At 45.7% G+C, this 12740-nt stretch overlaps 1 protein-coding gene across 2 annotated transcripts in view; it reads left to right on the top strand.

Moving 5' to 3' along the window:
• LOC115391807 (pleckstrin homology domain-containing family A member 7-like) overlaps positions 1-12740 on the top strand; it is an 82852-nt gene that overhangs the window by 60520 nt on the left and 9592 nt on the right. The window contains exons 8-17 of one of the 2 annotated variants that reach the window (XM_030096161.1): positions 987-1505; positions 2550-3105; positions 4969-5052; positions 5692-5928; positions 8026-8079; positions 8348-8431; positions 9374-9439; positions 10952-11032; positions 11327-11476; positions 11554-11655. In XM_030096161.1, the coding sequence (XP_029952021.1) occupies positions 987-1505; positions 2550-3105; positions 4969-5052; positions 5692-5928; positions 8026-8079; positions 8348-8431; positions 9374-9439; positions 10952-11032; positions 11327-11476; positions 11554-11655 (1933 nt within the window). The remainder of the gene's footprint in view (positions 1-986; positions 1506-2549; positions 3106-4968; positions 5053-5691; positions 5929-8025; positions 8080-8347; positions 8432-9373; positions 9440-10951; positions 11033-11326; positions 11477-11553; positions 11656-12740) is intronic. The other variant, XM_030096162.1, reaches the window with a different exon arrangement.

Here is a 12740-nt window from a genome sequence, read left to right as displayed (position 1 = left end):
TAATCTTCCCATGTACTAACACACATGCTGTTTTTTGCCCCTTTGCCTTAGAAATGCAAATTTTAACACACTCAAACACAATCACGGCTCCTATAAAACGAGCCACGATTGGGAGACACGTTTATCAATCTGTCACATGATCACACTGTGGGACAAATGAAATCAATGTGTCAACAGGATTGAGGAATACATTTAAACTCATTTCAGAGCTGTGTACCATAAAATATAAGCAATTTACTGAGTTTTGCACATTTCTTCACAGATTTAGGAGTAATAGAAGATATTGCAGTTTTAATCTTTCATATTTGTGGCATAAAATAAACCAGCTTTATAAATGTGTAGTTTTTTTTATTATTTATGTATTTTAGTGAGTGCACTCATTATTCAAACTATTTTTGACACATTGATCTAACTGCTGTGTATCTCAGGTTCACAGAGAGCTGACACTTTTCCCAGATCCCAGATCAGCTCCACATATAATATGCATAGATAGACTGTATTTAACCTGGCTTCCCGTCTGAAACAGAGACTCGCGCTCATTACTATGGACAGCCGCTTATCCTCAAATGAATGCCTTTGGACTACGAGAGGAGACCAGATTCCCAGTGGCGTCGCCGTGCTTTTTCACACAATCAAATGGAAAGAATGAGAAGTATTGAGATTTTTTTCCATGGGAGTAAACCTGAGTTGGTGTTTCCTCCAGGCTGTCAGTGCTGAATATTCAGCGGCTCGTCACTCATCGTGCTTTGCAGTTTGCTCTGCGGTGTCTTCAGCGCTGCCCTCACAGAGCGACATGAAAATTATGATGTAGTTCAAATTCAGTTCAGCACAGCTGAACCGGCTAAGACCCCAAAAAATGACGGCGCGCAGCGTCCATGGGAAATCAGTGATCAGATGAACCGAGCTGAAGCTGAAATCCTCAGAGGAGTCAGAGAGTCGAAGGCCGACGCTCATCCAGGGTTTGGATTTTCATCTGCTCTCCACAGACCAGCTGATAATTTAGAGAAGCTGTTGCAGCAGGCCGTCCCGCAGACCAACCACGTGAACCAGCACCGGGCCAAGGCCCCGGACGCCGACGCCTCGCGGCCCGTCGTCCACGAGGTGCTGCTGGAGCCCGTCCACCGCGACGCCGACGAGCGCTGCAGCTTCCACAAAGACTCCCCCGCCTCCATCATGCTGGAGATGGACACGCACACCTCCCTCCCGGCCAACCCGGCCCCCTCGGCGCTGCCGCCGCCCGACCACGTGTCGGCCTCGGCGCCCGTGTCCAGGGTGCCGTCCCGCGCGCCGTCCCGCGCCGCCTCCACCCTGCCCTCCAGCGTCTGCACCCGGAACGGCCTGGTCTCCACGCCCAGCCCCATCCTGGAGCCCAACGGCATCGCGGCGGGGACGTACCAGCGCGCCCCGGAGCCCGCCGCCGCCGACGGACACAAGCAGATTCAGAGGAGGAGCACGCTGGAGCAGGTGGAGCAGTGGGTCAAGGTTCAGAAGACGGAGCACAAAGGGTAGGCTGCTGCCGCGTACGGGACCAGATCCTGACCCAGTGACTGTGTTTTATCTTCAACTGTCACAACATTGTGTTCACAGTGCATTTCCCCAAATCCAGCCTTGGTCCTGATTTCCTCTCTACTCTCATCATGTCAGCATATTAACAAATAACCACAAAATTAACCCGATAACCCAGTGGAGCCATTAGAGTCTCCATATTCTGTTGCTTTTTCTCCTCATACATTCGCTAAACAAATGCATTAAGTTGTAAATAGAATCAAGTTTAAGATTTGCATGAGTTTAATGACTGTTTGCGTTTCATCTGATGCCTTATAACTAGAAGATGCCTTTTTAAATTATTATATAGGATGTCGCCCTCTAGTTTAAGGTTTAATGCTCCATTAAGAACAGATGAGAGTTCTTTTAAGATGTGAGTTGGAGCAATATATATCCGCGATCTCTTTTCCAAACCAAGTAAAAACACAGTTGGCGTCACCGATATGACAGTGATACTTAATAGGAAAATCTACCGTAACAGTTTGTAGAATTAATTGAATGCGTTTTAATTAAAATCATCGCTATTGCAAGGACACAAAGCTTCAAACAGAGCTTCAAAGCTCAATGTGAAACACTAAGAAAAACCACTGAGAGAAATGTGAGAGGCCTGAAAGAGACGAGCTGTTTTCATTCATTCAGAGGAGAAACCTCTGCCTGAATCCTGAAGGATCAGGACCAGATAGGCTGGCGCTCCGTTTACGCTACACCGTCTCAAGTGAAAACACTTTGTTTTTACATTTTCATTTCAGAAAAGTCTCATGTTTACACTGCAGCGTGCTGAAAACTATTCTGAAAATCACCTAGTTAGAGATGCAGAGAGCAATATGTCGTAAACATCAGCAATGGCGGGAATGTTGACTTTCACATGAACACAAGGAGAATCTGGACTTGGAGTCATGCCTCTCTGGAGGAAATGTTATCGTAAATCTGCTGCTCATGTGCAGAAGAGCGATCAAGTTCTTGTGTTTTGAAATAAATGCGTTTTGGTGTTTCTGGTTCCGCAGCCCCCCATCCAGGGAGAACACCCTCCCCCGCCGCACGCCGCCGTCTCAGCACAAGTTTTCCACCCTGGACGCCTATCAGACGCTGCCAAAAACGCCTCGCCAGAGCACGCCGCCAGGCAGGCTGGGCGAGTACAAGTACGCCCAGGACCGCCTGAGCCACTTCCGCCTGACCCCTGACCCCGGGGGCCCGGGCGCCAACACCGTGTGGCAGCTGTACGAGTGGCAGCAGCGCCACCAGTTCCGCCACGGCAGCCCCACGGCGCCGCTCTACACCCCGGCTCCGGACTATCCCTTCGGCTCCCGCCCGCCGTCCACCGTGCCCCCGTCCTCGGCGGCGCCCAAGGCGGAGGGGGCCGCCCGCTGCGTGTCGGTGCCGCCGTCGGCGGCGGACATCCCCCCGCCGGGGCCTCCCCCCGGCTCCAGCCGCACCCTGTCGCCCACGCGCAGGCCGCACACGCCGGCCGAGCGGGTGACGGTCAGGCCGGCGGGCGACATGTCGCTGATGGATCTCCCGTTCACCGTCTCCCCCCGCAGGACCAAGTCTCAGATGTTCAAGGTAAAGTGGCGTGAAGCAGGTTCGCCCTCAACACTGCTCCATGAAGGGAGCAATGCAGGGATCATGGAATTAGCGGCGTTGTATGGGCAGCCCACACACGTGGCCGCACACGCATGTCCACGCCCTTTGAGGAAAGTGGCGACAAATGTCACGTTGGCGCAATCAACGGTCGTAAATCTCTCTACGACATTCCTACATACCGTGACGACCGTGCTAGTGCTTTCAGGTGTTCTCTGGAGTGTCCTTAGATGGCGCACATTTTGTCACCACAGGGGTCAATTTCCCATTTTATGAAATTTTAAACCAGTCATGATGTTGGGGCCAGTTTTGGTGACATTTTGAGCTGCTTTAGTGTCAACTTTGGGTTTAAAATCATCCAAGTCCCATTTTTTTCATGCAGAACTCTTATCTTCTGGGTCAAGTTGCAGCCTAACTGTTGGATTTCGGTCCAGGGGTATCGATTTTTAGGCCTTGATGAGACGAACGAGTCAGTGTTGGTTTGATCTCTCTACAACACTCTGACGCACCTTGAGGCCCGTTTTAGTCCATTTTTGGGGGTGTAGGTGGCGCTGGAGAGCTCATTTTGACAGTTAAGAGGTTAATTTTTTCATTTTATAAAATTTTACGCCGGTCATGATGTGCATGTCAAATTTGGTGAGGTCTGGTTGTGGTTTAGGGGGTCAAATTTGGGTTTATTTGGCCGTCAGTTAAAAAAAAAGATTCTGAATAATAAAAAAACACTACGAATACAATAGGGGCCTTTCGCTCGGTTCCTAATAACGAAGCCAATAACAGGATAACTTACCAATACAGTAGGAAAATATTTCATCCATTATTGTAATGCTTTATTACAGCATTGAAGCAGCTTTATGTCTTAAATTAGTAATTTGTTTTTTTTATCTGTGAAAAGTGCTTTAATAAAAATAAAATTCATTTATTTAAATAAATAAAAAAAAACCTTTCTAACTGCAGCCAGTTGTGTCATAAAACATAAATACGGCTGCATTTATTGGAAACAAATAATTTTTTCAGTGCAGTTTTCTAATCAAAAATGATGCGATAGATCATTGAGGATACATAAAACACGCTCTCCATCATGGCTGGAAGAATTTTCTCACTTATTGTTTGTTACATGAAGGAAACAGTTACATTAATAGAAACAGCACTGTGTCTTTGTGACTAGAGTCTTCACTCTAACCCCAAGACAAACATCGGCATGTATCAGATGTAAAATTGATTTCTCCAGTCATCACAGTGTTTTATTGTATAGATAATCTGAAATTGATTCAATATGACTTCTTGTTTTTGTGACTTTTTTCTTTTTCTCGCCCTGCCATTAAATGCCAGACGTCAAACAGAAGAGTTTCTCATCCAGAACGTCGCTCGTCAGTCAGACGGCGAGGTGTGGACGTTTGTAACAGTGCTTCAGTGAACAGAATAATTGTTTTAGTGCCTCGGGGTGGGACGGCGGCCACATCCTTCATATATCTGCCCAGTTAAATTACCTCAGCCACAGACCAAACTGAAAATGTATATAGACGCCGTATTGAGTTAATTACAGCCGCTGAGTGGAAAATCTATATCTGTGTAAATGCTTTTGTCACATTTATGTATGTGAAAGAAACATTATGCTAATTCACGCCCACGCTGGCATACAGGCGGTTTAATTCTGCCCTCAGATAACAGAGCGGCGTTTTGTTATCAAGGTCAGGTAAATATTTCATCTTTTAAAGCCACATTTGTCAGCTTCAGTTATTTGGGACATACTGTTCCATCGTACAATGCCAGGCCATATTAACTGTTATTATGATGATGTGTGTCTTTGTGTGTGTGTGTGTGTGTGTGTGTGTGTGTGTGTCGCAGGCTGCTACTATTGAGAGACGCTCCATGCCTTCATCGGGCTACATCACCCACACCGTCAGTGCTCCCAGCCTTCACGGGAAAACGGTACGTTCTGACGCTCTGATCGCGTTTGACAAACAATCATCCTAACTTCAGCTGGGAATGTGAGCAGAAAGCAGGGAATGTTCACATTTTCACAAAGTTCCAGGATCTTAAAAAAATAGCGCTAACGAGCAGATGTGGTTGCATCCTCTGCTTTTAGCACAGTGTTAGTGTTTATTGACCAAACCGTGTGTGTGTGTTTGTGTGTGAACACTAACTCGTCCGTCATTGTGTAAAAGTGGATACTCGCTAGACTGCGTGCCTTTTGATTTGTTTCAGTTCTGTTAAACCTTCTCGATCAATCTGCCCCTCTGCTTGTTTAAAGTAGCGTTCCGACGAGTCGGTGACATTTTGTAACGTTGGTCCAGATATCAGACGACCCCTTCACAAGGCTGGAAACCTTGTTTCTGTGAAAAATCATACAAACTCGTTCTTTTCACATTTTAAAATACCATTACCATGATGCACACACAGATTGTTCCATATTGTTTGATATGCAGTGCATCCGCCCCCCACATCCCTTTCCACCTCCAGCAGGTTGACAGGAAGCTCTGCAGAACACCTGTAGCTAGGCCTGTGTTGAACTTGTGCTGGTCAGTGCTGGAATGTGTCAGATTGAATGTTCTGTGGTGCCCGTGACAGCCCGAGGAGCTCACTCTGCTCCTTATTCAGCTGCGCCGGCACCAGGCCAAGATGGCCTCCGTCCGTCAGCAAACGTTAGCCCAGCTGCAGCGGCTCAACGGTCCCAAAGAGGCCCTCCACCACGGCCGCCTCTTCGCCGCCGCTAGCACCAGTCCCCTCCTCAGCGCCGGCCCCTCCCCCGTGTCCCCGCTGGGGCGCGTGGGCCTCGCCGCCACGCTCGGCCCCTGCAGCTCACAGGTGGGGGCACGCCTGCCTGTCGGCCCCTCATCATCCAGACGCTCGTAGAGGTCGTCACTAAACATGGAGCAAGGGCTGCGTCAGAGGGAAAGAGAAGCTTCTAGATTATTCATGCTCCTTAAACCATGCTTAATTACTTTAACATTATTCTACATATTGATTTTCTTTGAACAACTTTAGTAGATTTAAAATAAATATGAACTTATCTTAGTCTTGGAATTATTGATAATTATTGTTCCATTATTTCAAAGAGTAGCCTCCACTGTCAGGTCTGCTTATTAAATTTAACAGCTGTTTAAAGAAATATAGCAATTTCTACATCACTGAAAGTAATGTTTTTTGGTGAAGACAGTTCTAATCCTTGAACACGTTGGTTAAATAACAGTTTTTGTGTCATGTCGAGTCAAACTTATGAGATATCACATTAAAATCAGTCGCACCTTTTTCCTTTTATTACCAAATTGGATTAAAATCTGATTTGACATCCCGCCTTACACAGTGGGTAATTATATCAAAATTCTAGTTATAAAAAGTAAAAAGATCTATTTCCATCTCAGTTTTTATGTGAAAAAAAATCTCCCTCCCAATTCTCGGAACGCGTCAGGCAGTTATAAGATGAGTTTGCGCTTTTCAAAGGTAAGAGCTGGAAACTCAGAAAATGTGAAGAAATCTTTCAATAAAACATAAACCCACATTGTCAAAGTTTAACGCAGATTACTCAAAATACAAAAATATTTGAATGATAATTTGTTTTGTGATTTTGTGACATTTTGTGATCGCAATAATGCGAAAAATTAAGAGAAAAAACTCCTTTGCCATAAATGCACTGATTAAAGTCATAACTGGTTGCCTGGATTGTACAAAGAAGCAATTTCCATATCGGTATACTGGTGTATTACCACCTGGGACCAGTAGATGTCACTGTATGACAGCAGAATGCAGCTACACTGCTGCTAGTCATACAATTTTGTTTTGTTTCTTTCTCCTTGTGAAGCATTTTGAATTACTGTCTACGGATGTGTTTCTACAAAAGAAATGCCTCCAGAAAAATGTCCGTCAGTACAGTATTTCACTGAGCGAACAGACAAGATTTTAACTAAAAATGATAAAATATCGGCCCATACCAAGTTCAACGTCGATATACCCAACATCACAAAATGTTTTGGCAGCTAAACTGGAACGTGGAGCATTTAAGTTTGAAGTTGATGAATTGGCTTCATGTTGTAAACATTAAGTTTGTCCCAAATTGTGTAACTGAAAAAAACCCAAAAACAAATACTTGTTAATTACAGTGACGTGCGTTTCAACTCCTCAGTTTGATCACAGTTTCCCTAAATGTAAAATATCTCACCAAAACACAACAAAAGAGTTGAAAACATGGAGATTCAACATTATCTTTCAACAAATACTGTTTCTTCAGACCTTTTTCTTGTCTCGCCTGATTGATTTTTAAATACGTGAATCACATCCAGGCTACAGTAGGCGTTATTGTAAATAGATGAGACGTGTTTGTGGTAGAGGCAGGTCAATCCTTCAAGCTCCAGCAGCAGCGGGAGTTTCAGCATGTTAGTGGCGACCTCTACTCCACGGCTCCCTTGTTTCAGTGTCAGTGAGCGCCGTCCTGCTGCCGAGACCCATCCGCCCGCCTCTCCTCCATGTGCAGTCTCCATACCGTGCTTCTACTGACACCGTCTGCAGCATGTTGTGTTGGCCGTGGTCCGGGCGCCGTCCCGAAGCCACGCCGGGCTTCGGCCGTTCGGCCCCTCCGACGCGTCACTCTCTCTCTCTCTTCCTGTCAGTCGTATTACAGTTTTGTCTGAGTGACGTGAGCTGAATTTGACACTGAATTCAGCGATCTGTCGGGATCCGGCGCCCTCAGCGGGTCTGATCCGCGGATCGGCTCCACGAATCGAGGGAATGAGTCTCTCCCGTGCGTTTAAGTGTGTTGTTGTGATGCATGTGGGCGCAGACGCATAACAGCAGTTCACACGCCATACTAGACACATGACTCCCACCACATCCTGCTTTTTAATGCTCCACATCACCTGACAGCCGCTGGTTCTGTTGAAACATATGAGGATATGTGTCCCTTTGCAGGCCGATGACACTTACATGCAGCTGAAGAAGGACTTGGAGTATCTGGATCTGAAGGTGAGAAAGACTCTTTCATTTCCTTTTGACAGCTGAACTAATCTGAGTGTTGCTTTTTGCGTATTTCCAATCTGAGCTAACACACACCTCAAGTGTTTCCAACTGCACCACTTCAAACTGTGGTAGCTCCAGAAGGAGATGTTAGTCCACGGCGGTTCTATTGTGTTGCAGTGATCTTCTAACTTGAGCGGTTTTAGAAGCATCCCACAGAAAGCAGGCACCACTTTGTGACTGCGGCTCTGTGTCTTTTGTGGTTTTTAACTCCCAGATCAGAGCTCTAGAGCCCCTGATCCTCGCAGTTCACAGTTTACTGCTCCACTGCACTGCTGGGCCTCTCAGGCCTCTAATGAACGTAAGCTCTATGTGTATGTGCGTACGTATGCCTGTCTGTATCTGCGGCGTATTCCAAAGCTGTAAGTCGTGTGTAGTCGTGGTGTGTGCGTGCATATTGCTTGTGCATGCTCGTAGCGGGGCCGCACGATGTGCTTAGGGTGCGTAAGTGTGTGTGTGTGTGTGTGTGTGTTGTAGAAAGACCATCCCACTGCTTCCAGCACTGCATCCACGGCTCGACCGGCATCTGGTGTGTGTTCCCGTCCCCGTGGCCCGTGTGCTGCCTGGCGTGTGGCGGTGTTGCGTGGCGGGCATGGGATGGCTCGGCAGTGCATGTGTTGTGGCTGTGGCCCGGTGGTTGAAAAGCCAGCTGCTTCTACCATCGTCTCTGAAACGCTGCACTCCCTCTCTCTTTAGTATCTGTGTTTTTTGAGAATAACGCAGGGCTCTGCTGTGTCCTCTCTCTCTCCCCCCTCGTAAGAGAGAGCACACGTTCTCCTAAACTAATCTCAAAGCGCAGGAGAGAGCTGTTTCAGAGGATTTCGCTGACCTTTTTATTTGTAAATTTGCACATTTGCTGTATTGCAGTGTAGAACTGACAACAAAACCAGCCAAACACCTCTCCATAATGTCTTCCGATCAATTTTCCTCCCACAATCAATTTCCTCCAACCTTTTTGTGCGGAGGAGGAGGAGGCCATCTTGTGTGGTTGATTGATCAGAAATCACTGGTGCAGGGCTTCAAAGTCTCCATAGCCATCCTGTTGTTCATGGTAAGAGCTAAATCTGTGTGTCGAAGCTCACTCTTATGAGAATGTGTCAGATACCCCTCCCCAGTGGTTCGGTAGTTTGTAACTGAGCTCTGTGTTGTGTATCTCCTTCATTTCAGCCCCGATGCACCGTGGAGCCCAAAGCCCCCTTTTATTTATTCACGTGAAATAAGTGATGTAAACGTTTGTTTTCAGGTGGCTGGAAGTCAAACTCTGAAGGAGTCAGGGAAACCTGTCAAGGTCGCTGAGAGTGATGTGGATGTGAGTACAGGCTGAAACACGTGTTGGCGGCTAACTTTCTCATAATAATAATCCAAAAACTCATCAGCAGTGTGATTTTTCTGCACTTTGAAGCAGGTTGTAACTTTAACTGAGCTGGAGAAACAGCGACCCCTGTGGCCACAAGTGGAAATAACAGAAACGTGCTGAGAATTAAGCTAAATTACTAAAAGAGATGCACAAGTTGGATCACTCTGATACAAATTATTAATTACCAAGTTGGAAGTAAATGCAGACTTTCTATTCTGATGCAGTCTGCCTTTGCTTCTTGTTTTATCTTAATTCAAGTTAAATCACTTGTTCATTCAGTCTGTGTTTCCTTCCGTTTCCTCAGTAAATGTCCTGATTGGAGTCTCCACCCCTCAGTGCTGACTAATAAATTATTACAAATTACATTTTTATCATCAGCATGCATATCTGCCTGCAGACATTCGACCGATCAGAGGGCGCTCCGGCTCGCTGTCAGCTGCACTCACATTAATTGGTGTCAGATTTTACAGCGGCTGAGAGGTTAGTTTATAAGATGAAGGCTCTGTGGGTGAAAAGATCAGCAGATCCAGGCTATTACTAATACACCCAATTCACTATTTGCTTTTTTTCTTTAAATAATAAAGCAGTTCAATACTGAATAATGCTGTTGTTTGTAGAATGTTAATGCTGTGCAGTCCTGGTGAAATGGAAAGAAAGCAGATCCTGAAGGTAAACTGCACAGCAAGGCAACTTTTTCATTTGAGTAAGAAAAATAAAAATTGAGCATCATTGAGCATTTTCCATCTTCTGTCTGACTCCAACAGTAAAGGTGATCTATTGATCCCACATAGGAGCACACCAGTTTTTTTGTTTTTTTTAAGTTTAATTTGTGCTCGTCATCTGGAAACGATTCACAAGTTCCCTTCAGTCTTTCACTAATCCAACAACACCCTGCAGCCTTTTCAGAGAAGTGCTTTTTCCCGTATGATGGATTTTCTCCGTGTTCACAACTGTTTAAACTATTTATGAGTGCTTTGTCTGCAGTGAATATTTGATCAAGTGTAACAACAACAGCACTGCAGAGACCACAAGTGGATGAATAATTTATTCAAACCAGTGTTGGGAGTAGAAATGTAAATGGAGAACATGCTCTGTGCTGTTGTGATAAAGTGATCCCACCTTCGCCTCGAGTTTAATCTGGGATTGATTAACAAGGCTACGGGTGTTGCTGACACTGTAATTAAAGGCGTCAGGTGGGTCGCGCCCACTTTGCTTAATGGGCTCCCTCACAGCAACAGTAATTACACCAGGCATGACCAGGAGAGCTGCGAGGCTCGGGGAATCGAGTGCAGAATACCTGCATGGTGCACATGCGAAGAAAATAAAAAGTTAGGATTTCATCTCTGTTATTGCAAACACACACATCTGTGCACATTCCTCTTTATCTGCAGGGGCGATGAGAGGAAGTTGTCATTTCTTAAGCGCTTCTTTCAGTGAGCCTCTTCCCTCTCTCCGAACCCGCAGGTGAAGTTGAGTCGGTTATGTGAACAAGACAAGATCCTCAAGGACCTGGAGGCAAAGATCAGCTCGCTGAAGGACGACAAGGTAAACAGAGCCGGCGCTGAAGACGCCCCATTAATCACGCCGCCCGGTGCGGCTGGCTGACCTCCGTCCAGGCCACCAGTCAGGGGAGAAAAATGAGTGGAAGTGTTACAGGACGGTGCCACATTCAATATCCTCCCACTTGTAACCCGTGAGGTTCGATAATGGAGTCATTCAGGTATCGACCTGAGCTGGTCTGGCTCAGGGCGGACCGTGTCGGCATGCTGCCCTCTGCAGGAGGACGTCGGTATTTCTGCGGCGCTCACTTTGCCTGCTCTCTCCACGCTCCTGCTGCAGGACAAGCTGGAGAGCGTGCTGGACGTGTCCCACCAGCAGATGGAGCAGTACCAGGAGCAGCCGGCCCACGCTCACAAGATCGCCTACCAGCAGAGGCTGCTGCAGGAGGACCTGGTCACCATCAGGGCCCAGATATCCCGCCTGTCCACGGTATCCGTCCAGACGGCCGATATATCGCACCCCCACCCACACAGTGTGTGTAAACTCCTCCTGTGTGTGTGATACAGGAGATGGAGCGAGCCTGGGAGGAGTACAGCAGGCTGGAGAAGTCCGTAGACCAGCTGAGGACGGCGCTGCAAGTCCACATGAACCACAGCGCCACCCCTCAGGTGAGACGTGCTACTGCAAGTCACTGGATGCTCCCGCTCTAAAATCTGCATCTGGACTTCATTCAGAACTCTGAAGTCAAACTGGGGAAACGTACGGTCCAGTCTGATCCCAGATGGGTCTGAGAGGGGAAATTACTTCCTAATAACCGATAAATACCGCCACCTGTCATCATATATAACTAAAAAGCTAAGCTCCAAAGCCTATCACAAAAATGTGAAATTTCATTACTCAGTCACTCATCAAACAATCCTGTTTCCACTCCTGCTTCCATTATTGTGCGCGTTGACAGAAACTGCCTAACGTAATGATTCAATTATGATGATGGGTATTTTATCTATAGAATGTCCAAAGTTTTGTACGTTTGGTCCTAAAACTGCTGAGCAAAACCTGGAGTACACAATGTTAAAACACAAACAGTTTGAGTCTGAGTCAGCTAGAGTCAGCTACAGTTAGAGTCAATGAACTGTGATGTCTGATCTGTGAATAGTACGACCCCCAGTGGCCAGTGTAGGAATGGCAGATACTTTTATTATTGAATTATTGAAGTTTTGGTGCCAAATGTTTGACGCCTCTTATTTGATTTAAAGCATGTATTAGTGTAGAAATCCATATGTTACCTCTGACCTTCGCCACTATCTATCCAGCTAAAACAAACAAACAAAAAAAAAATCTGTAGGAAAAAAAAAAAAAATCCCAAAAAGTGCTAAACCCACTGATTTTTAAACGTTTATTTATTTCATTCATTTGGGAATAGACTGATACTTTTTAACAAATTAAACCAACAGATAAGCTCATCAGTTGTTTGACACATTTTCTCCTTTTCTGTATTTTAAAGATGCAGTTACAAAATAAAATGAAAATAAATTAACATCAAATCAAATAATCAAACAAATCAAATAAACTGTGCATATATGTGGAAATCTATATTTCAATTAAATGTTAAATTTCAATTCAGTTGTAAGTTCAAAGTTCCATTTTACTTTTAAAATAAAAGTCAGTTCATGTCTTCACAAAGTCATAGTGAGAATTTCATCTCAAACTACTCTCAAGAGTTTCCCTGAAAAAAACAAACGAACCCTGGAAC

The sequence above is a fragment of the Salarias fasciatus genome, chromosome 7 (assembly GCF_902148845.1).
Source record: "Salarias fasciatus chromosome 7, fSalaFa1.1, whole genome shotgun sequence".
NCBI classification, from domain to species: Eukaryota; Metazoa; Chordata; class Actinopteri; order Blenniiformes; family Blenniidae; genus Salarias; species Salarias fasciatus.
This window is presented reverse-complemented; position numbering and strand designations above follow the sequence as displayed.